The 27,991-nt window shown below is 46.4% G+C and overlaps 1 protein-coding gene across 1 annotated transcript in view; it reads left to right on the top strand.

The window, feature by feature from the left end:
- LOC136315732 (UDP-N-acetylglucosamine transporter TMEM241) overlaps positions 1–27,079 on the top strand; it is a 90,359-nt gene extending 63,280 nt beyond the window's left edge. The window contains exons 12-15 of the mRNA XM_066247587.1: positions 7,656–7,725; positions 11,550–11,643; positions 19,259–19,323; positions 24,033–27,079. Of these exons, the coding sequence (XP_066103684.1) occupies positions 7,656–7,725; positions 11,550–11,643; positions 19,259–19,323; positions 24,033–24,093 (290 nt within the window). The 3' untranslated portion in view covers positions 24,094–27,079. The remainder of the gene's footprint in view (positions 1–7,655; positions 7,726–11,549; positions 11,644–19,258; positions 19,324–24,032) is intronic.
- Positions 27,080–27,991: the final 912 nt, after the last annotated feature.

Genomic DNA, 27,991 nt, shown 5'->3' with positions numbered 1-27,991 from the left:
GTTTTTATAGTTTCAATTTCCTTGGTAATATATTCTTTGTGTTCATTGAGTTGTTTTCTGATCTCCCTATATTGCCTTTCTGTGTTTTCTTGTATATCTCTGAGTATTTTTAAGATTTCTAGTTTAAATTCTCTGTCATTTAGCTCCAAGGCTTCCAATATGTTAAGTCTTTTCTCCATAGATTTTTCCACATCTATTTGTGTTACCTCTCTTTCTTTTGTATCCATAATATTCGATTTCCTCTTTCTTATCGGCATCTGAGGGTGGTCTTATTGATAGCACTAATTAGAATTAATAAAGAGTAAAAAGAAAAAAAAAAAAAGGGTAAAATACCCCACACAAAAAAAAACAGTAATAATTTATTATTTCCCCCTTTTTTCTCTCTTCTCTTTCCCTCCTCTCCCCTCCTCAGGGAAATATTGTGCCTATAATGGAGGGCCTGATTTGGGGTGAAGAGTGCAAGGGGCAAAAAAAGGGAGTAGGGACCTACTAAATGCAAAAAAAAAAAAAAAAAAAAAAAAAAAAAGGAAGAAAATCTTAGACAAGCATAAGATGATTTGCTTGTAAGTGATGGTCAACTAAGAGATATAATGAGAGGGATAAGAGGGAATCAGAAAAAAGGACCAAAAAAGAATAATAAAGAAGAAAAAATAAAAATAATAAGTAAAAATCTGTTGTATTAAGTGGAGCGAAGACTAAATACAATGGAGACCTTGGGTTGGGAGGACCCAAAATGCCACAAAAATAAACAAACAAGAGAAAAAAAAATAAAAACAAAAGCAAAAAAGAGAAATAAAACCAAAAAAAAGCCTTGAGTCCCAAATTAACTAATTTGTTCGTGATTGAGGATTATATGGGAGGAAAGTAAAATGAGAAAAGAAAAAACGAATAGAAAGGAAAAAATAAGAAAAAGAGAAAAACGAAGGAAGAAATAAAATAGGAGGAGAAAAAAACAAAATAAAGCAAGACAAAAAAAAAAACAAAAGAGGAGAGAGTGAGAGTTAAGTGTTTTGGAGTATAACCTTAAAGGAGGGTGAGGATGAAGAAGAAAAATAAAATGCAACACTCATGGGTAGTGTAGTTCAAGAAAGGGGAAGCATAAGATGGGCAGAGAATAGAAGGACCGAGGTGGAGGAAATAAAGGCAAAAAGATAGAAGAAACAAGCAACAACAACAACAACAACAAAAAATTAGTGGATCAAGTTGTAAAGTCTGTGGGTTTTTCTTGATTTTGAGAGGTTAACTTCTTCCTTTTTCTTTTCTCTCCCTCTTCCTAGTCGGTGACTCTGTACCCCAGGCTCTGCCCCTGTGTCACTCTTAGTTAGGGATTTGCAGTTGATGGGATTCTATGGCAATGTCATATAATTGGCTTTAGTCTTGCTGGAAGTAAAGGCTTGTTGGCGTTTGCAGGGTCCAACGATGAGAGAGTTTGCTTTCCTGGATTCTCTCTCCTAGTCCCCCCTTTCTGAATTAGCAGCCTGGTGATCCAGCTATAAGGCTGCAACTGCTTCTGCCTGGGGCGTAAGAGGCTCAAAGAGCTGGGAAATCCCCACTCTATCCCCACTCAGTGCAAGGCTTTGGGAAAGGCTCTGAGAGTCAGGGCCTCCAGTGTAATCAGGCGGGGGTGGGAGTCAATTGTTGTCAAGGTGACTGTTCATCGCCTATCATTTAGTTGGACCTCTCAACCCAGGCTTTCCACACTTTATAGCCTGTTTTTGCAGGGAAGAAGAGGCACTAGTCTCTGCTTACGACTAGTGTAGTATAGACCTTATTATCTGCCAAGTCCTTCTTGTTAGCGTTTATCCCTGAATATGGAGGCTCTATCAATCAGAAGTTGCCCCCGCCCCTTTACGGAGAGGCACTAAAAAATATCACGCCTCTTGTCTTGGATCGCTGAACTGAGAGAGATCTTATCAATTAGAACCGAGGGTGCGCAGATTTTATGGGTTAAGCTAATTTCAGTGATTGGGTTGCAGCTGTGTTTCCGAAGGTATTTTAGGCTGCCTGCGCGCACCCCTCCCCCAACGCTTGATTGTTAGCTTGAATGGCTGGGTGAGGTGCCCCGCCCACGGAGAGAATCTCCCAAGCCTCTCCCGATCGCCCTGCCGCTGGCGGCTGGACCGCACCAGGCGCAGGATGATGGAGCCCCCTGGGTGTGCGGGCCAGTAGGGCGCCCTGGGCGCGCGGAATGCCCAAGGCACGCGCGCGAATGGGGCGCTCCGGGCACCGGTGGCCGGCGACCCCCACTCGCAGTGTGCGAGCCGCTGGGAACGTCAGCAGTGCTCAACCGGACCGGGCGCGTGCGGCGGCTCGTGGCGGCCGCTCGCGGGGGCTCGCGGCAGCTCGCGGTGGCGGTTCGCGGGGGTTCGCGGCAGCTCGCGGGCTCGCGGCGGCTCGCGGTCGGCCGCTCGCGGTCGGCCGCTCGCGGCGGCTTGCGGTTCCCAAGTATATGGGCTGACTCACCGCGGGCGCACTCCCTGGCGGCTTGAATGAGCGTCGCTGCGGTAGCTTCCTCCACACCCTCGTCTCTCAGATTCAAGTGATAACAGTCCTTTTGCTTTCAGTTTGTGTGGAACTCCGGAATGCTCCGAGGATAAATTTTTCTGTTTCTAGTTGATAAATTTGTTGTGATTTAGGGGAGAGCTGTCGGACGCGCTTCTCACGGCGCCATTTCCGTGACGTCCAGTTGCTTCACTTTAGTTGTTCATTGCTTGCTAATTTCTTGTCATATGTGCCTTGACCAGGCAAGCCCAGGGTTTCAAACCAGCAACCTCAGCATTTCCAGGTCGACACTTTATCCACTGCGCCACCACAGGTCAGGCGGTAACCCCATTTTTAAGATAGAACAGCACTTTGTTTCTTCCCACTTGCTCATTACTCTTTCTGTCTAGACTGCCCACAGCCAGCATCTTCCCCACACCTGCACCAGAGAAGACGTAGTAAGAGTCAAGACCCATAGGTACAGTCTCTTTTTCAAGGATCTGCTAATAATTTTTTACCTTTTTTTTTTAGCGCATGTGAGAGAGAGAAAGAGAGAGACAGACAGGGACAGACAGACAGAAAGGGAGAGAGATGAAAAGATCAATTCTTTGTTGAGGCACCTTAGTTCATTATTTGCTTTCTAATATGTGCCTTGACCAGGGGCTTTAGCCAAGCCAGTGTCCCCGTGCTCAAACCAGCAACCTTTTGCTCAAGCCAGCGACCTTGGGTTCAAGCCAGCAACCATGGGGTCATGATTGACCCCACGCTCAAGCTTGTGACACTGCACTGAAGCTGGTGAGCCTGCACTCAAGCTGGGAACCTTGAGATTTTGAACCTGGGTCCTCAGTGTCCCCGGCAGATACTCTATTTACTGTGCCACTGCCTGGTCAGACAATTTCTGACACTTTAAATGGAGGCTTTATTGTTTTTGTTTTATTCTCACCTCTTCTTTTTTACTTGCATCTTATTTGGTAGCACTTAGAAAATGTTTTAAAATCTATATATAATTTACATATATGAAATGCAGCTATCTTAAATGTACAGCTTGACCAGTTTTGACAAATATATATATACCTATGTAACTCATACCCTATCAAGATATAGAACATTTTTTCTTTACAGATTTTCTCACACCCCTTTTTAGTCATTCACTTCTCACCCACCACCAAAAGTCACTACTGATCTGATTTCTGTTACTATAGAAAAGTTTAGTCTAATCTAGAGCTTCATATACATGGGCTTACACGGGAAGTATCCCTTTGTGTCAGGCTCTTTCGTTCAGCATGGTGTTCAGAGATTCACCCAGGTTGTGTGTGTATCACTGGTCTATTCCCTTTTATTGCCGAGTAGTGTGCCATTGTGTGAGCATACCGCCTTTTAACCACTCACCTTTTGATGCTCGCCTGAGCTGTTTCCAGGTTTTTGACTGTTATAATAAAGCTGCCATGGACATTTTTATATCAGTCTTTTTGTGGACTTATGTTTTCCTGCCTCTTGAATAAATACTCAGGAGTAGAATTTCTGGTCTTAGAGTGTGTGTGTATTTATAGATATATAACTTTTAAAGAAAATGCCAGTTTTCTAAAGTGCTGTCCCATTTTACAGTCCCACCCAGAAATGAATGGGAGTTTCAGTTGCTCCATATCCTCACCAACAGTTGTTGTCAGTCTTCCTGTAGCTGTTCTGGTGGGTGGATCCTGGTCTCAGCAGTGCTTCTGACTGAGCTGACCCTCTCACTCGCTCATGAGTAACTAGAAAGGTAAGCTTTCTTGGAGGTGCAGATGATGCAGCTTAGGTTTCAGCCTTTGGGGCACATTGGACATAATGGCAGAGATCAGGTAGTTCTCCAAGTCCTAGGCACAGGCTCTGCCATTTTTCCCATCAGGACCTGGGTTTCCGTCTTAGTGGGTAGAATCTATGTCCTCCCTCTAATTTCTCAACCTCATGCATAATGCAGAGGCTCCAAGAATCTGGGAACCTTGCTTCCCCTCAGACTGTTTTAAGCAGTAATAAAGAAGAGAAATTCTTCCCGTGTTTGAAAGTTGGCCCCTCTCCTGTGATGGTCAAGAGGAAGAATCTCAAGGCACCAGAAGAGCAGGGAGAACCATAGGTCTGACCCAGCAATGACCTTGTTACCTGGTGTGTCCATTGCTCATGTGTGAGATAAAGAAAGCAGCACTGGTCTCTTCTGGGAACTGACCTTCCGTTCTCCTGCCAGTTCTGAGGGCTAACTGTGGTGAGAGGAAATTTTCTTGATATTCAAATACCAATTAGGCTTGAATGTGGTAAGATCGTGCCACACTTTCACCAGGGCAATTTCATGCTCTGTGATCTTCAGAGAAAGGAGTTTCACTCCCTTGCTCAGAGAGCCAGCAGAATTTTAACCAGGCCCAGACTTTATTGCATCAGCTACATGTTAATGCCACAAAACGTGTTTACAACTCTTGAGCCACTTAATTGGTGCTTCAGTTGTGCATTCTGCACTGGATGGTGCAGGGATTTTTTCTGAGCATCTTTACAAAGTTTTTAGGCTCCTGGATCTAGTCCTCATGTGGTTGGGGTCAGCCAGCCACACACTACAACAGCCCCAGGGCTGTTTGTAGCACAGTCATCACCCTCGGCTGTTTAGAGGTTGGGGTGCACCCTGTCCATGTAAGAGCCCTACTTTAGTCAAAGAGAAGGCAGGCTGAAGGCATCAGAGGGCAAGCATTTGGATCAATTTCAGATTGAGGACCAGCATATCAACTAGAAGGTATTTAGAACATTCCGTCCAAAGGAAGCAAGAGAGGGTTAAGTCTGTCAGATACTCTCAGTTCATAGTGGTTATTGTGTGGCCTGGACGGTTCTCACACAGTGGATGCAAATGATGAGTAAGGTAGTCCCTGTCCCAAGCACTGATAGTTTTAGAAGGACAGCAGGCATGAGGTCAGCTTAGTGCCATGTAAGAAATGTATGGAAATTTTAGAAATGGCTCAGAGAGCGAGCTGTTCTCTCGCTCAATAATTTACAGGATCAGCGTTCAGGATTTGGGTGAGGGATTTAATCTAACTGGTGAATTCCCGAGGATAGTGACTTTATTTTTGTATCCTCTTCCCTGTCTACCTCTGACCCCTCTACAGCCTGGGCTGGGCTGGAAAGGTTACCAAAGCACCCCGAGTCTAGTTCACCTCTCGATGACAGGCTGGGCGCTGGGAAGAGGCAGTGTCCAAGGAATCTCGAGGTCCTGTGTTTAAAATTATCTCCTTCTCTGCCTCCCTCACGATCACACTGACTGGCTGCGGTTTCTCTCACACTGAGAGGGAAACTGGGAAAGAGCCAGGAGCTGACAGCTGCCATGGCGACACAGCACATCCTCCACAGACATCCCTCCCCCCAGCTGAGCAGGGCTCCGGTGCCCTCTCGGACCGGGTGCTCTGGGTCACCTCGCTGCTCTCACGTCTCTGGGGAAGGGACTTCAGATGGTGGTCTGAGCCTGATGATGTCATTTACAAAGTCCCTCCACCAATATAGGTCCCAAGTGTATGATAAAGGTACTCAGTGGAGGCCCTGGCTGGTTGGCTCAGCAGTAGAGCATCCACCCCGTGTGTGGAAGTCCCAACTTTGATTCCTGGTCGGGGCACACAGGAAAAGCGATTATCTGCTTCTCCACCCCTCCCACTCCTATTTATCTTTCTCTTTCTCTTCTCCTCCTGAAGCCATGGCTCGATTGATTCAAGCATGTCAGCCGTGGGTGCTGAGGATGGAGCCTCTGCCTCAGGCACTAAAAATAGCTTGGTTGCCAGCATCCCCAGACAGGGGTTGCCAGGTGGATCCTGGCTGGGGCTCATGCAGGAGTCTGTCTTTGTATCTCCCCTAATCACACTTAAAATAAAATAAAAAAGGTACTCAGTGGAATCATGGCCAATTGGTACAGAGAGCAAGAACTCTGAACCTCTTACTGGGGTGCACAAAACCCACATCCCATGAGACCCTTTCCTTTTAGTTAAGCACACACATATGCATAAAAGGAACAAAACAATAGTCATAATAAAAAATAAAACAACTCTTCAGAGAAATGAAATTCAGACCTTTCTTTCCCAATACTAGATGGCTGAATCACTTGAAATTATTAGGTCTCTCAGGAAGTGTAGCAGACTATTGTGTCGTTTGTCCTGAAACTCTTGATGAGTAAGAGTGATGGTGAAGGAAATGATGTGTGTACACCCCACTGTGCACCTGCCATGTGGTGCCCACTCGGAAAAATGGCCCTTCTTGCTGCAGTCCATCCAGAACCGAGAGGCAGGCCGAGGCCAGGGGCCTGGAGCGCCTGCCTCTGCCTGCGCCTCAGAAATTCCAGATTTGGAAGGATTAAGCTATCTGCTGTGGAAAGGCTTAATTCCTCTTCTTGGGACATTTTTGGAAGGCTTTTTGCTTTTTTAATCTCCTGACTTCTTGTTTGTGACCAAGTTCAAATTCCAGAGAGAGAAGCAGCCAATATGTGTGATTATTTCCTCTTGCACCAAGTGGAACTAAAAGAATGAACTTACTTCACTAGAAATAAATGTGCCCTTTGGACCTTAAGCTACGATGAGTATGCACGGTCAGTCTGGCCCCGGCACCGTTCACGTAGTAGTTAGCACAAAAATGAAAAAGGATGTCAGAGGCACACAGCCTTTTTTTAGATATAAGGCAGAAAAGAATAGAAGAATCTTTTGAGAAAAGGACTGTTTTTGTCCTGCACTCCACCTCAGGCAGGATGGCTGCCTGGCAAAGAGGAAAGGTCCCAGGGTTGCGAGGGACGGTTCACACTGGGCTCCGCAGTTGCAGAGTTGTGCAATCTTAGGCAAATCTCTTAGCTTTTCTGACCTCTGGTTAAAATGCGGGTAATGAAACTTCATGGAGTTGTTGTAAGGACTGAGAGATTAATGTACATAAAGCTTTTTTAGCATGGGGCCCTGCCCTGGACAGACTCTCACTAAATGGGCATTATATTATTATTATTATTATTATTATTATTATTATTATTATTAGAAAAAGCCAGTAACATAGAAACCCTGGGAATGCCAGTGTGAATTCAGTGCTGGGCAGCTCAGTGCTCAGAGGGTTAACTGTGCTAGAGACCCTTGCGCTGCATTGCTGGGACATTGTAGGGCCCCGGACATGTGGCCTTGGTCTCACCCTTGCTCTGCCCCCAGGTGATCTCCTCGGAGTCCTGGACTTCCCGTTCCTGTATTTCTACAGATTCCATGGCAGCTGCTGGGCCAGGTAATCTCAACTAGTAAAACCCTCGCACTATGAATTTATGTCCCTGTACTGCTAGCTGTGTCTTCATTTCGGTGAAGTCCAGGGTCGGTGCCATTATCCAAGTGAGTGGCAGAGAGGTGGCGGGTGCTGGCGTGAGAGCAGCTCCCTGGGCCGACAGCGGTTGCTATGAACACCTGCAGGGACTCAGGGCTGGCCTGGGACCTTTGAGGAGCCCTGTCCTGCAGCAGTTTTTAGGCCATAGCAGTTGTTTTCAAATTTGCTGAAGACCTAGGATTTCCTGAGGTTTTTTTTCTCCACAAGCAGTTCTTAAACAGAATTTCAGTATATAGTATTGACCAAACTGATTGAATTCAAGGGAAGATTTGGGTCCACAACCCTACCTTCTCAACTCTACCTTGGCCTCCCTCTTGCTCCTGAAGGGTAACCTCCCAAAAAACCCTCAACTGAACCCCCAAGACTATGAGAAACAGATTTTGGAAAGCGTTGACTAGGAGATGCCTGGACAACAAGGCGATCTTTAATAGTGACCTTGGCAAGTATGCAGGGATGTAGACCGATTAAATGGGCAGAATTGGATACATAGAAGTTTATAGCCATCCTAGTTCCCTTTCTTCTCTTTGCTTGACTTTAAGAAGCTGAAAGGTGTCTATGGACAGCCCACAGCATGTATTCTGATATCGTGGTAAAACCACACTTGGGTTGAATTCCAGCCTTGCTTCTTCCTAATTGTGTGATCTGTGGTTAAGTGTTCCTAGATCTCTCAAGCCTTCATTTAGTTCTCTCATCTATAAACTGGAAAAATAGTAGCAATGCAGTGTGACTGTGTGTATTGAATAAGGTACATATTTAAAGCCCTGAGTATTCGCCTAAATAAATGATGGCCATTTTATTACCTGCTCTGGTCAACTGTAAATAAAATGCCAAGAGACCATGAACAATTGCTACATAAAAGTCAGACCACCTATTTCCACACATAGAGGATTTTACCCTGTCAAGTAGTGACTCTTTACAGAGTCAAAACACTGATCTGTGGCTAGGAACTGTTTCCAATGGGGGTTGTTAGTACCAAAAAAATCAATATTATATAGCGTTTGCTTCTGCATTTGAGCCTCAGATTGATTGATTTATCATCCTCGGAAGACTTTCAGGAGAACACTGACAGAATTCATCTTCCTGGTTCCTGTCATCTGGTCAGGCCTGGTCACTTAGCTAGGAATGTGTGCTAAGCGTGTTAGTGCTGTTCTGGTGCCCATGGACTTGTTTGCCTGTGGGTATTTGGCAGTGTGGGCAAACGGGTTGTGGAGGAGATATGGTTGTTTGGAATAGAGCAACATCGTTCACAGCTCATTGCTGTTGGCTTTGTGAGATGACATTTTGGCTCCATTTCTGCCTCTTTCAACCCACAACTTTTTCATAACCCAACATGAGAAATCAGGAATTCTTATTTGAAGGATTTGGAAATATTGATTTGGATTGATTTAATTCTCAGCTTTATTTTAACCCATGGCTTCAGTCCTTAACCTGTTTTAAGAATGTGCTGCTTTTCCCTGTCTTATCTCGAGGATCCTCCAGGTCCTGGGGGAGCTCAGAAGGGGTCATGGAGGTCTGAGGGGATAGTGGGAGTAGCCATGACCTGGACACCCCATTAGCAGGAAGCCCAGGCTCTTTCATTTCTGGGGTTTTCCCATTGATTTTAAGATCTGCTTCCATAGCAACAGGTAGAAGAGCTGAAAAAAAAAGGAGAAAGTTAAGGGTTTATGGGTAATTTAGAAATGATTCACAGACATACAAGTCAAGTGATGGGAGCGAGTCGTGGATGCTTCCGTAAGCATGTAGGTAAAAAACCAGGAGTAGCTCAGTTCCAGAAGCTGTGCTGAGAGGCGAGGTCAACATGGACCATGCCCTTCCTCTTGCTAGAGGTGGAGGGGAGAGGAAAGACCAGAGCGGAAGGGGATATGGGAGACTGGATAGGCGCCTGTGAAGTTGTTCACTCCTTGGACGCAGAGGGTGAGAACCCCCAAGGAGAGCCCTGAGTGCTGGCTGCCGTGCTTTACACACTCATCTCACAGCCACGGGCACTGGCGGCATTTCTCTCTGTCTCTCTGGTCGAGAGCATCCGTGGTGAGGTTTGAAGAGCTGTGGAAATTGAGATTATAATTTTACCTGTGCCTCAGTTGCTTGTTAATAAAATGAGAATTGGGGATGGGAACCTTTCTGTTCTGAAAAATGTCTGATTCCCAGAAGGTAGGATGAGGACTGCTATATTCATTTCTGCTTTAAGATCACAGTGCCAGAGGCAAGAAAAAAAAATGGAAAAAGGAAAAAAGGGGATTTGGTCAGGGTTATAAGGATCAATGAACACCACCAAGAACAGAGATTTAGGGCACTTGATTTCCAGCCTGCTGCTTACCCACAAGGGCCCCTTGCCTTCCAGGTATGAGTGACTCAACATTTGAATCCATAGCTGCCCAGCTTCCCATCTCTACAGGTGCAAATCAGAATAAATTTGTAGGTCAGCCAGGCCAAACAGGCTGATAGACACACAAGGGAAGCCTAATGCCCATCTCTGGTCCCGACCCAAGAATGTGGCTGTGACTGGTCTAATCTAAAGAAGTGAAGGCACACATTTCTGTGAAATTTGCCTTAATTTAATTCAAACTGCTGGAAAGTCAGCCTGTCAAACGTTGATGTGATACCTACGATGACCAGGGCTCCATGCTTGGCCCTGTTGGGGACAATACATCGAAGCCCAAGTTCAGGCCCAGACCTCTCAGAGGTCACCATCAGTGTTGGAGCCACACACCAGTGCCTATAATAAAGGTCAAATGGCGCCCGAGGCCCTGGGGTGCAAACAGGGACAGCTCATAAGACCCCCCTCTTTGATTTAGGAAGTAACTGCAGTCTTGTGTCTTGCTTTGCAATTTTCAGCTCCAGATAAAGTTCACACTCAGACCCCACTTGCGTGTATGTGCTGAAAGTCAGCCCCTGTCACGGAGTCGTCTGCCGTGCTCCAGTCACCCTGCCTCCAAGTGTCAGGAGGAGTGACCGTTCTCTTTGGAGCTCCCTTTGCTTTGGACTTGGCCACACAGCGACACTTGAAAACGGCTCCAGAGCAGGCCGCTGCTTCCCCTCCCTGCTGGGTCAGTGCCCGGCTGGTGCCGACCTCTGAGTAGCCCCCGAGATGCTGCCTCAGCCTCGGGCCCCCGACGGGGTTCTCTCGGGTCACACACCTGGGCTGGGCTTTCTCTCGGGTCACACACCTGGGCTGGGCTTTCTCTCGGGTCACACACCTGGGCTGCGGCATCGTTGTCAAAGCGCGGTTTCTGTGCAGGTTCTCCTGGTTTGGGGGGCTGCCGCTACTGCGCCCAGACTTCTTTCAGGTTCTTACCGGAACCCGGGACCAGCGCAGTACAGACGCTCCGTCCTCAAATGGTGGATTTCCCTTTGGAATGCTTTCCCTGGCAGTTCATTCTGCTTGAAAACACTGAAGCTCTACCTCGGCAAGCACAGAGCTCCAGATGTCACAGGGGAGGGAGCAGGAGGTCCTGTCCTCCACGTTTGTTTACTCTCATGATTTAATCAGAGAGCCTTCCCGAATTTCTACACCTGTCCTCCCACCTCTAGTAAAATGCTGTCATCATAGCTTCTTAGAAAAGTAGAGCTGAATGGGGTTTTAAATTTGGGGTGTTTTAATCTAGAGATCACTGTAAAAGATGAAATAGATGTGTGATGATTAGAAATTGACTGGTAGAATCTAACAGAAAATAGTTACCTGTTGGCTCAAAGAAGACAAGCCTCACTGACAGAATGTTTTCTCCTCCCAGTGGATTGTTAGGATTCCTTCTCATGTTCAGCACCGTGAAGCTGAAAAGCCTGCTGGCCCCAGGGCAGTGCGCAGCCTGGGTTTTCTTCGCTAAGGTAAGAGAGAGGAGGGGTGGGGCACAAATGGTCTCAGGGCCTTTGTGTCCAGTGTGCTCAGAGCCTGTGTCATGTAAGGTGTGATCTTCCTGCCTGGCCTTCAGCCTGATCCTCAGGCACTCAGGTGACAATTTCTGAGGCCTTCTTTATCATGCTCCTGCAAGGTGACCTGGGTAAATCCCTAACTTTCCTAAGCCTCCACTGACCCCTCTGGACATGAGAGGTTTTGCTCAAAAAACCCTCTAAACCTTCTCCAGTTCTAAGAGACTGGACTCCTGGATGCATGGGGAAGTTCTTTTTTTTTTTTTTTTTTTTTTTTTTTTTTTTACTTTTATTGATTTTAGTGAGAGCGGAAGGGAGAGAGAGAGACAGATAAGAACATCGAGCTGTACCTGTATGTTCCCTGACCGGGGATTGAACCAACAACTTCTGCATTTTGGGACAATGCTCTAACCAGCCGAGCTATCCAGCCAGGGCATGGGGCAGATCTTATCTTTCTTCCTGAGACCTGTGAAGGTGTACAGAACTCAACTGACTTTCCCAAGAGGTCTCAGCCCATCAGAGGTGATAGAGCAAGGAAAATAGGCCAATGACCAGTTTGGGGACTTTAATGAAGACTTCAAAAAAGGAAATATTGGCCCTGGCCAGTTGACTCAGTGGATAGAGCGTTGGCCTGGCATATGGATGTCCTGGGTTTGATTCCCAGTCAGGGCACACAGGAGAAGCAACCATCTGCTTCTCTCCCTCTCCCTCTCTCCCTCTCCCTCTCTCCCTTCTCTCTCTAATCCCCTCTCACAGCCAGTGGCTCAATTGGTTTGAGCGTTCACTTGGCCCATGAAAATGGCTGGGTTGATTTGAGTGCATCAGCCTCAGGCACTAAGAATAGCCTGGTTAACTCAAGCATCGGTTCCAGATAGGGGCTGCCAGGTGGATCCTGGTTGGGGGCATATGGGAGTCTGTTTCACTATCTTCCCTCCTCTCGCTTAAAAAAAAACTGTTATGAGAATGCCCATTGTGTAAGACTGACCATGGCTGAAGCATAATATAAAGAGGTGGAAAAATAAGAAGAAACAGAAGGCACAGAGAATCAGCTGTGGGACATATGATCTGCACTGAAGTGCTTTGGGATCAGTTCCTCCTAGTGAAGTACTTTATTTCTCTAAGGTCTGGGAAAGGTTCAGGTTGCAGGGCCTAAGGCGCTGCTTCTGAGGAGTGATATTTCTTAATTAATTTATTCTAATGAGAGACTCATTTAATCTTGTGCCTTTAGTAACCTTTATGTTTGTTGGTTGATTTTGTCCTCCCAGAAGACAAAAGCAAATGTTTTTCTTTGAAAACAAGATTTCACCGTGATACTTTCACCTGCATGGCCTACTTTAGTCACTCTAATGCCGCAGAGCCCCGGGAGTGGCTGCGGCAGGGACTTCCGGCGTGACGGAGGGAGTGGGCTGACACATTCTCTCCCCCCAAGTCAACTAGGAAGCTAGGCAGAGACTGCCAAAAATATCCATTTTAGTTCTCTAAAAGTTGGCCAAAGGCATGCAACAAACTGAGAAGCATTTATTTGTTCGTGAAAACTGCTAAGCTTTGGGTGGGAACGGCATGCGTTTGTGGCATTATTGCTAAGGTTGCTACGATTCCCTCCTCCCCAGCTTTGTCAGTGTGATAGTTTGACCAGAGCATGGCAGCCTATGACAACCAGCAGCCTTGCTGGTGCTTGCAGGATACTCCATTTGAAGTATTTTTTGTTAAAGTGGCCGTGTCAATGGTTAATAAACAAGAAGAACCAGTAGCTCCACTGTCTTGAGTTTACAGTCCTCTTTGGGACAAGCAATGGACCAGTGATCTAGCTGGGGACTTAATACAGCTAGTGCTTGACTTACAACCATGATTAGTTCCAACAGACTGGTCATAACACGATTTGGTCGTAAGTTGAGTAGGCTATATGTACAGTACTGTGAAATGATGTTATAAAAATCTTTAAGTCATGTTTTATCATAATTTTCTTTCATTATTGTTATATATCATAATTTTCTTTGTTCATTTTATGCCATTTATATCATTTTATGCCATTTGTTCATTTTATGCCATTTTGTTTCTTATTTTTACATTCGTCAGGTTTAAGTAAAACACTGCATTACCAGTACAACTGGTTTAATATTTGCAAAGACAATTTCCTCTTGGTAGACATCTTGGGAGGGGTTTGATGAAAAATATCCAAGACACAAAACGTAAATACTGTACCACGTCTGGAATAACAGTTGAAATGGTGCACGCGGAGATGGTAGTGCTGCCGGAAGCTGGTCCGCACTGTCGTACGCCCAGCTGGGCAACGCTTGCGCTGCCAGACGCGGAGCAGTCGTGGCTAGCGATTGTGGTCATAAAGTCGAATGGTCATAAGTTGCATAGGTCATAAGTCGATCAATATTTGTAGGTAGTTCTGGTGGGTGACAGAGCCATCAGGGCCGCTCCATGTATCTCAGGATGACGAGGAGCAGAGATGGAGTATGCCGAACGCACTCACACATCTCTGGCAGCAGAGCCATACAGGTAGAGGAGATAGGAGAGAGCCCGCAGATCCATTGATCTATGTGCCTGTTCTTATGCCAGTATCAGACTGTTTTGAGTACAATGGCCTGTAGTATAGCTTGATATCAGGAAGTGTGATACCTCCCCCTTTATTCTTCTTTTTTTTTTTTTTTTTCCATAAGGACTAACATTTATTGAGCATGTACTATGTAACAGGCAGAGCGGCTAAGGGCTCTACATGCCTTAGTTCACGTAGCTTTGCAATACTCCTCTGAAGCCAACATGGTTTCTATACCCATCTCACATAGAAGGAAACTAAAGTACAGAGAGGTAAGTAGCTTGTCCAAAATGACACAGCTAGGTTAAGTGCAGAGCCCCGTCACTCATAAGCCCATAAGTTAGACTCCCATAGTTTCCTTCTTCCCATATAAGCATGCTCCATGGGGTGCAGAGCATGTGCTAAGGACTTCGATGAGGGAGCACACACTGTCAGCCTCAGCTTGGAGTGTGGCCAAGCCGAGCTTTCTAAACATAGTTGGCTTCAGATGGAGGAAGAAGCTGGGCCATGGAGTCTGACGCAGGCCAGCTCCCCTCCCAGCGGTGGTCTCCCAAAAGCTGCTCCAGCCGGCTTTCATGCGCTTCAAGAGTTCACCCCTCTGGGGTTTGGCTGTCAATCTTGCAGGCTGGAGCACTTGATTTTCTTAGCTCACCAAGAAAAGAGTCATATTTTAAAGGTTATCTAATATTTACATTTAGCATATATAAACCTGGAATGCTATTTTATTCTTCTTTTTTAAGATTGCTGAGGCTATTCGTGTTCTCTTTTGGTTCCATATAAATTTTTGGAATATGTGATCTATATCTTTAAAGTATGTCATTGGTATTTTAATTGGTATTGCATTGACTTTATAAATTACTTTGGGTAATATAGATATTTTAATGATGTTTACTCTTCTTAACCATGAGCATGGTATATGCTTCCATTTGTTTATATCTTCCTTGATTTCTTTTATCAATGTTTTATAATTTTCCGAGTACAAGTCTTTACTCTCCTTGGTTAAATGTACTCCTAGGTATTTTATTTTTTTGGTTGTAATAGTGAAGGGGATTGTTTCCTTAATTTCTCTGTCTGTTCATTGTTGGTGTATAAAAATGCCTCTGATTTCTGAGTATTAATTTTATATTCTGCCACCTTGCTGAATTCATTCATCAGGTCCAGTAGTTTTTTGACTGAGACTTTAGGATTTTCTATATACAATATCATATCATCTGCAAATAATGATAGCTTTACTTCCTCTTTTCCAACTTGAATGCTGTGAGAGAAGGCTGACCCGGGAGTCAGGGTGTTGGTTCTGTTCCTCACTGCCATGAAGTACCCACCCCCACCCCCAGAGCTAATCTTATGACCTCTGCTTAGGGAGTCCCCTCCACCTTGCGAGTTCTACCCTAGGTGACTATACATGAGACATTCAGTATCCAGACTCGCACAGCCAGCCTCTCCTGGCTTCTGTTTACTCCTTAGTGGCATTAGAAGTGGAGAGGGCCCCTGGCATGGGCAGATTTATCATTGAAATCTTTGAGTGTTCTTGAGCAGCCCTGACAGCTCGTGACATACAGAAATCTATCACTTTGCTGAGGTATGAATTTGAACCTCACACACGGTGAGGTGGGTGTGCGAGGATGAGTCACTAAGTGGGTAAATTGAGTTGACCAACTACTCTTCAGCGAGGTTATGCTGGCTGTTACTTGTTCTTATGTCATGCCTTTTTTGAAGTGGTAAAACTTTGGTGACTGTGTGTGTGTGTGTGTGTGTGTGAGAGAGAGAGAGAGAGAGAGAGAGAGAGAGAGAGAGAGAGGAGGGAACATGCCTCCAAAAAGAGCTGAGTGCTAGGGCTGGTGATGGAAATAAAGTAGAGAAGCCTAAGAAACTGCAGTTTCTTAAAGTAGCCCATCTAACTCCACAGTGCTCCACAGTGCAAGCAAGTTCACTGTGCATTCTCTACAGAAATAAGACAAACCGATCTTGGAAGTTTCGGTGAGGCAGCCAGCAGAACATTTGCTCACTGAGAGATGAAAATTTAGAGAAGTTTGAAAAAGTGGCCCGAGAGCAAGGCAGGAGACTATGCACACATTTCCAGGAAGCGGCCGATGGAAAAGGCGCAGTGTGGCTACTTAACCCACCTTATTTTCAAGTAAGAGCTAGTTTGAAAATATTAAGATATGTTTTTCTTGGCAAAAGCTGCAGTTAATAGGTACAAACAGGTCAGCTCTCTGTCTCACAACAGATGAGGTTTTTCCTAAGCTAGAGAACTCACGGAGGACCGGAGGCACAAGTCCTAGACTGTGACTATTGCAGGGCACATAGGAGCTGTCAGCGTCACATACTAGACTGACAGTCATATGAAAGAGCCTATCAGAGGTAAGGAGAGAAACTGACCAAAGAAGGTTATGATTATATATGTGTGTCAGATTGTCACGTATACACTTGAAATATATACAGATATGTTTGTCAAGTATTCCTCAATGAAGTTGGAATAAAAGAGAAAACAAACTGGTAAAAAGGAACACAGGAGATGGCACAATGGCGAAGAATTAGGACCACTTTCAGAAACTCAGTGAAGTGTCCCATGATGCCAGGCTTCCAGCATCACTAACATCCCTCAGTAGAACAGAGCGTTCTTCAGCAGTTCCAAGAAATACAATTAGCACCATCCTTGAAATATTCAAGAAGTTTTAAAAGTAAAACGGAGTTAACAAGATTAACTTTGGTTAAAACTAAGGAACGAGGGGGGGGGAGAGGGAGATAAAATGACAATAATAAAAATAAAAACAAAGGTAAAAATATGGGTACAAATGAGATAAAAATAATATTTTTCCAAACAGCCAAATGTAATAAGTTGGACAACCTAGATGAAATGCATGTTTGGAAAAACTGAAAATGGCAAACGGGAATGAAAAAGAAAGGGAAGACTTGATTGGGACGGTGGCCATTAAAGATCACCACGCACTAGAAGTTTCCATAGTAAGGATCATGTTTACTCTTTACAGATAAATAAGGGAAGCTGATGAACTAACTGATATGGTTAGTATAACCTTGTTTCCAAAACCAGATGACTGCATTGCAGGGTAATAATGGTTTAGGCCCACTGTATTTATACCATAGATGCAAAGGTCCTAAAAGAAACAAAAGGGGTGGCGGATTGGAGGAACAGGTGCCATTCATCGTATTTTTAAAGATAAAGCTCACCACCCAACACTGGGAAAATTTTCTTTCTTTGTCCTGTGGGTTCTGTTTGTCAATTGACTCTCTGACCTTGTTGCCGCTCCATTTTTGTTCTTGAAGACAATACAGGTTTTTTATGTTGTCAAGATTTTTTCGCCATAAATCAGTAAAGGGAAGCAAACAGAAAGTGACCCCAAGTGGGTGAACTACAAAGGTTCCAAAACCTCACAGTTTATACACCACAGTTCTTGGTTTATATTTCCAGAATTCTTTTGGAGATGGTAAATGAGTGACAATGAGACTCAGTAAATATTCTTCTTCCTTCTGACCATCTGCTCACTGGGAGACCTGAAGAGACCTCTGTGACAACGTATGAGGTCCCTTTGAGTGAGATGGTAGTGGACATTCCAGAGGCGTCCAGCCTGAATGGCCCATCCCAGTATAACCTGCTTCTCACTTCTTGCAAGGAAGCCAGTCCTAAGGGGACCTTCCCAGGGAAAACTGTTTGGCATGCCAGAGTGCAGAATTCTTGGGTGGGGGGACATCTTTTCCTGAGCAGACACTCTAAGTGTTGGCAAAATTGTTTTGGGGCCTGACCAGGTAGTGGCTCAGTGAATAGACCATCGACCTGGGATGCTGAGGACCCAGGTTCAAAACCCTGAGGTTGCTGGCTTGAGCGCGGGATCATAGACATGACCCCATGGTCACTGGCTTGGGCCCAAGGTCACTGGCTTGACGACCAAGGTCGCTGGCTTGAGCCCAAGGTTGTTTGGTTTGAGCAAGGGGTCACTGGCTCAGCAACAAACAATGAGAAAGCAATCGTCTGACCTGTGGTGGCGTAGTGGGTAAAACATCGACCTGGAACGCTGAGGATGCCAGTTCAAAACCCAGGCTTGCTGGTTAAGGCACATATAAGAAGCAACGACTATGAGTTGATGCTTCCTGCTCCCAACCTCCCTTCTCTCTGTCTCTCTCCTCTAAAATCAATAAATAAAGTTTAAAAAAAAAAAAGAGAAAGCAATCAATGAACAACTAAGGTGCCACAACTATGAGTTGATACTTCTCATCTCTCTCCCTTCGTGTCTGTCTGTTTCTCTGACTCTGTTCATCTTGCTCTTGTGCATGCATGCGTGCTAAAAAATTAAAATTAAAAAAATTGGGATTTGGTTCAAATACATTATTTGTGTCAACTGTTTAAAGGCACTGCTGGAGTCCTCCTGTTACCTTCCTACGAGACTTTTTTTGTAATTTCTAGCTCAGAGAGACATGGGAGTGACCTCTACCCCCACTCCCTGGCTTCTAGATATATGAAAATAATTAATTAATGATTTAACTGGTCTCTTCCCCAGGAAGCACCTTGTTTTTTAGAATGTGTGCGTGGGCCAGAGAGACAGAGGCGTCAGGACAGGGGAAGGACAGTGCCATAGGCAAAGGCAGGTTGACAGATAGTTTTTATTTGGAGGATCTGGGAATGGGTTAATGAGCATCATTAAGTTCGGGGATGAATTCTACACAGCTGAGACCAGGTGGAAATAGGTGTTCCTGCTGTGCCCTGCCCCGTAGAGAGGTGAGTGAGGTGCTGGCCCTGTGCCTCCTCTTGAAGAGCTTGGAAATAAGAGGCTTCTTTGAAGATTCCCATCTCTAACATCGACTAGGATTTAGCATTCTCTGCACCAAATGCTTTGCTCAGAGGCAACACTGAGTACAGGGGAGTGGGAGGTGTGGGGAAAGGATGTGAAGTGGAGAGAAGTGTTCATGTTGGGGATCTGAGCTAACTCAGGCTGAGCTTGTGGAAAAGGACTCCAGAGAAGGCTGCCGAGGTCTTACCACTCCGATGACCTTTTGTTGGAATTATTTCCGCAGGTGCTCACAGCTGGTTCATCAATATTGCTGTTTGATGTGATCCTGACCAGAGCAACCGTGGGATGGTAAGTCTCTGTTTGCATAGAGAGAGGAAATGAACATTAGCTGTTTGGGTTTCATCAGGATACTAATTTATGCTCTCAAGTGTTGAAGAAAAGGTGCATGTGTTGGGCTTGTGTTTTATTGACATTAAATATGCACTCAGATGAGTGTATACATCATGGATTTACAACTCGATGACTCTACTCTTCGCAAGCTGAATATACCACCCTTACTGCAGCCGTACGGATAAACAACAGCACATTACCGGTACCCCTTTCAGCCTCTCACCCATACAAGAGTGACCACTATTGGTGAACTATTATTTTATATAGATAGCTATATTTCGGTATTTTCTTTTACCCTTCAATTTGTTTTCTTGTCAACAAGGTCCAAACCATCCTTGTTTAGCATGCACGCATCCATTTGCTTAGAGGCAGCACTGCCTCTCTCTATGATATCTAAGCAGAGACCTGAAGGAAGTGAGGAAGAGAGTAATGGGTTATCGGAGGGAACAGCACATGCATAGGCCCTGTGGTGGGAGTATGCTTGGTCTGCTTGAAGAGCAGAGCAGTGTGGCAAGAGGGAGAGTAGTAGGAGAGAAGGCTACAGAGGTAGTTGGCAGCTGACCCTGTGGGGCCTTAAAGGTCATTGTAAGGGCTTGGCTTTCCCCTGAGTGAGAAGGGATGAGATGAGAAGATTCTGAGTCTCACACATCTCTGTCTACTCTGTGGAGGATTTATTGTAGAGCAGGCGGTGGGGGTGGGGTGGGGAGGGGGAGGGGGAGGCGGGGAGCATAAAGAGCAAATAAGGCAGCGACCCTGGCGGGGGTGGAACGACCAAAACATAGGGGTCGACTCTCAGGTTGAGAACCGCTGAAATAAGGGCTCTGGCCATGGTCTAGGTGCCCGGGGACTAAGACCGGCTGGTGCACTGGCAATGCTAGGATATGGTAGGGTGCCAGCAAGGCACGGAGACTTGAGAAAAGGAGAGGAGTCTGGGGTGACTCCTCCGTTTCTGGCCTGAGCATGGAGAACGATGCAGGTGCCTTTCACTGAGATGACGAAGTATATGTGAAAGGCGGCTTTTGCAGGTTGGAGGTGGAGAATTACCAGGAGTTGGGTTGGATATATTAAGGCTGAGGTGCCCGTTACACCTGAGAGTTGTGATATCAGTAGGTAGGTGACTAAGGGGGCCTGGAGGTCAGCAGAGGGGGGAGTCTTTCTGCGTCCTCCTTAACCATGGCATCCACATTGCCCCTCAGAGCCTCTGGGCTCCTCCGCTCGGCCTGGGTTGCCATGCACCCAGCTTTGCCGCTGGCCACCGGCCTCTCAGCCTCCGTGCCTGCATGTCGAGGCGACCTCAGCAGGCCTTCCCTGACCACATTCTACACCAGGTCCCGGCTACTTCCTGTCGCCTTGTTTCTTTCCTGCCTGGAGGTTCCAACAGTCATTACCGTGCTTGTCCGTTGTTCTGCTTTTTACGGACTGCTTCCTTCATAGAAGGTAGCACCCGCTGGGCATGTGGGCTCCGTGCTGGATGCAGGTGAGGGGGGCTAGGGGTGACTAGAGTGTGTGGCAACTTTAGACAGATGGCTGCAGCCGCCGCCTGGAACAAAGCTATGTGGAGGATACCCAGGAGGCAGAGGTGGCAGCTGTGAGGGTAGGTTCAGCCATAGCTCCTGGAAAGGCCCACAGGACCCTGCACCAGAGCCTCAGCGCCTGTGGCCACAAAGGGTTTGGCCGGAGAGAGACAAGGACGTATGGAAGCTGCTCGGGGGTGTTGCTGCCACAGCCCGACAGTGTGACTGGAGCTCCTCGCCTCGTCCTTCATAGACAGACTGCGGGGTCTCCCTCTGTGACAGCTCCTGGGGGCGTGTTAGGGCCCCCGGACCCCTTGTGGTTCTGCTCCAGGGCCAGGTGGTCACGGCCACGCTGGGCACAGAATGGAGCGATCTCGTGCGATCTGCCTCTGAACTCCGCACAGGCTCTGCCCACTGAAGAGCTGACCAAGTTGAGAGTCTGCTCCAGATTACCACGTGCAGACGGGTGCTGCCCTTGTTCCCAGGGCTTTGGCTGTCTCTGCGGGGAGGGGACGGGAGGGGGCGTCATGGCAAGTCTAAGGTGTTAAAACTGCTCACTGCCCCCCTTCACTGGGTATGCTTCATTTGGGGGTGTATACTTACGATGTGCACTGAGTAAAAGTCAAGGTCTGTAATCTTCCACTCCCACTGTTACACCTGCCAGAAGTCATAACAGTTTGGTTTAATGATGAGAAAAATGCAGTGTTCGCTTCAGGAATGTACATGCCAGAGAGGTGGGCTCTATTGTCTTCACGATGAAAACACACCACGTGGTGCTTCCCTTGTCGCCCAGGACTGGCTCGGTCCTTGCTGGGACTTTGCCCAGCCTACCGGCTGCTGGCCTCGAGACACAGCTTTCCTCCCCCGGGACCTCACCGCCCGCTGCCCAGCCCGAATCACTAATGCAGCGCACTGTGGGAAATAGTTCATATTTGTGTGGCTGCTTACTGGTCTCCTGTTCTTTGCTTGAGGAAGAAACACAAGCCTAGGGCCTCTTAAGATAATGCTTGTTTCCATCCTAGTTCTGAGATACTGTTTGGCAGATTCCCCCTGACTCCTACCCTCTGGAATGGCACTTTAAAGCTGAAGTGTAGACAAAATTTAGATAGATTTTTACATTTCTTTACCAATATGGAAAGAAAAGCAAATTGTTGCTTAGCTGTGCTCAAATAAGGGATAGTTCTCAAAAAAAAGTTTGTTTGTATTTTCATGCTTGGGATCAGAGCCATCCTAAAAGCTGACCCCCTCCTTATTATTTTTATTTGCTTACATGTTGGACCAACAGAATCATCACCTGTTTGACTGAGGACCTCAGTGCTGGTTGGTGGGGGCTGGCGCTGGGGCCTGGGGTGCCCATGGGTGCCTCTGGTCTCCCAGCACTTCTTGTGAATAGTTTCCTCGTGTATCTGTCATAGCCACAGAAACAACAGTATTATTTTTTAAACATTCGTATAAGATTCCTGTAGGATAAATGAGAGGCAGGACCAGGCTGTGGATACCATGATGAGGAAGTCTAGGAGGTACTTTTGCATCTCATGTGGCTTTGGGCTAAACGGGGTTTATTTAATTAACAGATTATTTTCCACAGGTCTAATATGTGCCAGAAACTGTTCTTGGATAAAAGTGAAAAATCACTGTCTGTCTATAGTTGCTCATCTGCCTACCTGAGGGCAGGTCCATGTCTAAACCATCCCAGACTGACAGAAATGAATCTTCTGGCTCACAACATTCAGAAAAAGGGGTTCTCATGCCTGACCAGGCAGTGGCGCACTGGGATGCGGAAGGACCCAGGTTCGAAACCCCGAGGTCGCCAGCTTGAGCGCGGGCTCATCTGGCTTGAGCAAAAAAAAAAAAAAAGCTCACCAGTTTGGACCCAAGGTCACTGGCTCGAACAAGGGGTTACTCAGTCTGCTGAAGGCCCACGGTCAAGGCACATATGAGAAAGCAATCAATGAACAACTAAGGTGCCGCAACAAAAAACTGATGATTGATGCTTCTCATCTCTCTCCGTTCTCGTCTGTCTGTCCCTATCTATCCCTCTCTCTGACTTTCTCTCTATTCCTGTGAAAAAATAAAAAAGCGGTTCTCATCCTCGCTTGGGAACACCTAATGGGGGCATTTCAAGCCCCAAGAAGAAAAATGGGAGAAAAAGAAAAATTAGGCAATACTTCCATGCCCTCCTCTTCTTCCTGATCTTGTCTCCTCTTCTTTTAATAATAATAACTAACCATTTATTGAGCAACTACTATGTTTCAGGCATTTTCCCATTAATATAATCTGAGTTTTACAACAGCCCTCCAATTTATCCCCATTTTAAAGATGAAGATGCTGAGATTCAGAGACATTTGAGTGGTTTCTCAAAAATTTTTTAGCTACTACACCTAGTAGGTGATTGGACCTGAATTCAAATGGAGGTCTTTGTTTCCAAGACCCCATAACCTGCCATGTACCGATCCTGTACTGATCGCCCAGCTCAGTCCTCAGAGGTGCTTTTTTGGGAAGAATGACAGAGGATTCAGACAGACACCAGATTGTCTATTGAAAAGTTCAAAATAGAAAATGTCCAGACCTTCGAATGTAATACATTTTGGGCATGTTAAAATATTCAGTTTAGTTCTTAGTCTCCAGTTCTCCCACTGCTCGTTCATTTCCAAACCCCTGACCGTATTTATTTCTGCTCTGGTGGGAAATTCACGGCTCCCCTTAGTATTTCCATCTTTCAATGTTCAGTTAGTCTCAATGAAAGGAAAGGACTCACAGACTGTCACCTCAATAATTCAACAGTTATGGATACCTGCATGATTTCATAGCCACCAGCCCTCTTTAGCAAAAGGCACAGTGAAGCCCTCCTCTGATAGTCCCACCAGAGCATCAGCCAAGGCCCCGCCCCTCCACCTGGTCAGATGAGTGGACACAGCACCCTCCTCCCCCAGGGAAGGTGTCAGGATCCACCTTGCAGCCCGCCCCCTCCCACCACACAGCTGGGTTTACTTTGGATGATTGGGTGGGCGGTTCCTGGGCCTGACCTGGAAGTGGGATGTGAGTCCCAGCGGCAGAATGGGGGTGGGGGGCAGCCCTCACTCTGTTGCACGTGGACACCAGGTGGCCCCTGGCTCTAGGGCGTGGAAAGCTGACCTCCTGATGCTTTTGCAGCCTTCTGCTTGGTGGACTTGGAGAGGCCTTGCTGGTTTTCTCGGAGCGGAAAGGCACCTAATGATGAGTGCAGGAGAAGGAGCCTCCCGTGTCCGCTGGAGGAGGCACCGCCAGCTGCGGACGTCCTTGCCAAGGGCTTGGACAGAAGGGAGCAAGGATGCTGAGACCACCACTTCTCCCTGTGTCCAGAACTCTTTCTGGGGGTCTCTGGCTGCTGCAGATGGACTGTGCTTTGTCTTCAAGGTGTGCTGTTCCCAATCGTATGGAAGCGGACATGGGATTCCCCTGGGTTGGGCAATGGCCCGCTCACCGCAGCCAACATGCAGGCCTCCTTATTAAACGCCCTTCACCACACACTGCTTCACACTGTGTAGCGGGCCCAAGGCATTTTGTTGCATTTTTGGTTTTGTTTTGTGCTTTTACATCTTTGGAGCCTACTGGGGACGTCACCCCTTTGCTCTCTGCTGGCTTGTTGAGAGCCCTCACTCACCCATTTGTGAGAATTCCTCAAGAGGGCTTCCACTGGGCAGGGGTGGGGGGCGTTCTGGGCCAAGAAGAAGCCGGGAAGGACACTATTACTAGAATGAGTGCTGAAACCTTTTGTGGTGTGTGTTGTGTTGTATTAAATTCTGCATATATATATATACATATAAATATATATATGTATATACATATATATACACACACATATATATACATGTGTGTGTGTGTGTATATATATATGTACTTTTTTTATCTTTTGCTCACCATTCTCTTAACTTGGTCCTAAACGATCACCAGAGAGAGTAGGGTTTACCGCACTAATGGAGTCCCTCCCTGGGCAGATGAGAAAAAAAGAAACAAATATTTAATATATGCATACACACATACATATTCATATTCCTTAAAGCTTTTAATCCATTTAATTCCCAATATCTTAGAGTAAGTTTCAAATCATTGAACACTGAAGTATACTTTTTTTAGGCCAGATTAAAAATTGAACTAAAATTCTAAATCTTGCCTCTATGGGAATCAAAAGAAGTGAATTTGCATGAAGTGGTTATTTGATTCTGAACCCACAGTGAAGGTTTAAGAAAATAATGTCTCACTCCAAGTATTTCTGCTCAGAGTGGGTTTTCTGAAACCTAACTACTCTGCAGCTGTTGGTTTTGGTCCCTGTCAGATGTCATGAGCGCAGAGAGTCCTCCCGGGGGGAGGCCAAGCCTGGAGTGGGGGACACCATCCTCCCCGCCAGCGAGGGCGAGCCCCCAGCACCGGGAAGGGAGCCTTGTCCACTCTCGGCCCTGTGGAGAGTACGGTCAGCTCGGTCAGTGGCCGTTCTTCCTGCATGTCTTTCTCCAACATTTGAGGAGAGAAAATCCAACTGGGAATGGATTTGTATATTTGCAATTTGAGTATCTTAAATTCATTTCGTCGTCTTTCCTGTTCTCTGCTTGTCACTTAGGTAAAGATCTTCCAAGTGACCTTCCCACACAGGTAGTCTCAGCTTCCTTTTGTTCTTCACCTGGGATGTCAAACTCTGTAGATTGAGGATCAAATAGAAAATCTGAGCTTGGAATTCTCCTGATTCTTTGGCTCCCACAAACCTCTCTGTATAACTGAGGCCAGTTCTTCTCTATCAGTGGAAAGTGGCACCTGTCCAGATGTCATCTTATGCTGTCTTTCCAAGTAGCATTTATGCAAATCAAGATTCTTAGGGCTGGAAAGGGCCACGTTCAGATAACGAACGTGTAAAGTCTCTTTTCCAGCAGGACTGACCTCAAACACTTTGGCTGAAAGTTGTAGGCATTTCTTTTTTTAAAAGAATCTCTAGCAAGGGTAGGCTGGGTGTGTGTGTGTGTGTGTGTGTGTGTGTGTGTGTGTGTGTATGTGTGTGTGTGTATGTGTGTGTGTGTGTATGTGTGTGTGTGTGTGTGTGTGTGGTTTTTGTTTCTTTGATTTTTAAAAATCATGTTCTAGAGTTCCATTGTTTTTAAAATCTCCAATTTCTTACTTTGACAGCAGCAAGAGGCAGTGGATAAGGTGTTCCTTCAATATTTCTTCCTGTTTCCTTCATCTTCTATCTCTTCTTGGGCTATTTTCTTCAAGCTTCAATCACTTGCCCAGGTTCACAGGCTCCGCTCTGAGTGCAGGGTAAGCCCAGAGGCCTGGAGAGCAGGGCTGCCCAGCTCGGTGCAGTCCCTGGGCTCCCAGGGCCCGTGGACGGGCATCTCCAGGAGTCCCGCTCACCCGTAATGATCCATCTGGTCCTGTCCTCTCAGGGTCCTGATCACCAGAGGTCTGGAGAGCAGGGCTGCCCAGCTCGGTGCAGGCCCTGGGCTCTCAGGGCCCGTGGACGGGCATCTCCAGGAGTCCCGCTCACCTGTAATGATCCATCTGGTCCTGTCCTCTCTGGGTCCTGATTACCAGAGGTCTGGAGAGTGGGGCTGCCCAGCTCGGTGCAGTCCCTGGGCTCTCAGGGCCCGTGGACGGGCATCTCCAGGAGTCCCGTCCACCTGTAATGATCCATCTGGTCATGTCCTCTCTGGGTCCTGATTACCAGAGGCCTTGTTGGCTGCAAGTCAAAGCATGGGTGTTTTGTTTTGTTTTTGTATTTGTGAAAATAAAGAATGTGCTTTCTGTCAGGAGAGGCAAGGTTCTGTATGATTGTGTATTATTACTAATCTATGTAGATAAGGAAAAACGAACATTTATTATTATTATTTGGTAATTTGCCTTTCTCTTCTCTTCAACCCCACTAGGAGAGTATTGCAAAAAAGGTGTCCTCCTTGGAGAGGGAGTTCTTGCACCTTAAACACAGACCCAGACTCCTACGAATATCCAGGCCACTTATCTCTCAGTAGGGAAGGCCACCCAGCTGCTCCCTCTAGCCTTGAACTGTCCAGTAGGGACATGTGTGGCTACTGAACACTGGAAGGGGGGGGAGTTCAAATCCAGATGTGCTTGAGTGTAGGTACACACCAATTTTGAAGACTTAGTTTTTAATAGGATGTAAAATTTTTATACTGATTACATGTTGAAATAATATTTTTGATATATGGGGTTAAATAAAATATATCACCAAAATTAAGTTTCCCTGTTTCTTTTTACCTTTTTTAATGAGGCTACTACAAAACTTTAACTTGTGTACTAGGCTTCCATTGGTCCGTGCTCATCTGGAACAGGTCTTCCACATGGGCCCGGGGAGGGGCGAAGGACGGGGGGTGGATGTAGCTGCTGGGGTACCAACCAGTAAGAATGTCTAAGACATCTAAGACCTCTGAGAGATCTAGGTCCTTTTGATGCATCTTGTCATTTATTCTTCCTAATGGTGGGGCAGATATTTTTTCCCATTTTCCCAACAAGATTCAGAGTTTCAGTAACTTTTCCAGGGGGACCCAGCTAGAACTCAACCCAGCTCTCTCTGATAAAGCCTGTTCTTTATCAGAACTTTACAGAGTTCTGTTAAGAAGGAGAAAAAGGGCCCCTACAATTTACAGGGGGTGGTCAGTCAGTCCTCCAAGAGGTGCTTCCATGTGGGGTCCTAACACATGTGAGGTCGTTTGTGACTTTCTCCCTGGAGGCCACCTTCCCACCCTTTGCCAAAGGGCAAGGTCTGTGGCCTGAGCTGCAGCTGCCTTCCCAGGGTGCACCAGTCCCTCCCGCCAGCCTCCTCCCTCAGGTTGTGTCTGAGATCCACCGGCATGGGGTGGAGCAACTAGAAGCACTTTGGGAATAACCCTGCTCTCATCTGAGCTACAACTCTACGTGTTTCCAGAACCAATCGTTGCCGAATGCTCCAGCTGGGATGATTGGCACATGAGGAGTCTGAAGGTCGAAGGGGCCTGGGCAGCACTGCCAGGCAAGGAGACCCTGCCCTTCCCTGGGTCTGCATGTCCCAGCAAGGAAGCAGTCCCAGATCTGGACGAAACAATAAGCATGTAAGAATGCGACATGTGATCAATAAGGCTAGGAACATG

This window comes from Saccopteryx bilineata, chromosome 11 (genome assembly GCF_036850765.1).
Source record: "Saccopteryx bilineata isolate mSacBil1 chromosome 11, mSacBil1_pri_phased_curated, whole genome shotgun sequence".
NCBI lineage: Eukaryota > Metazoa > Chordata > Mammalia > Chiroptera > Emballonuridae > Saccopteryx > Saccopteryx bilineata.
Note: the sequence above shows the minus strand (reverse complement) of the source record. Positions and strands in the feature narration are given on the sequence as shown.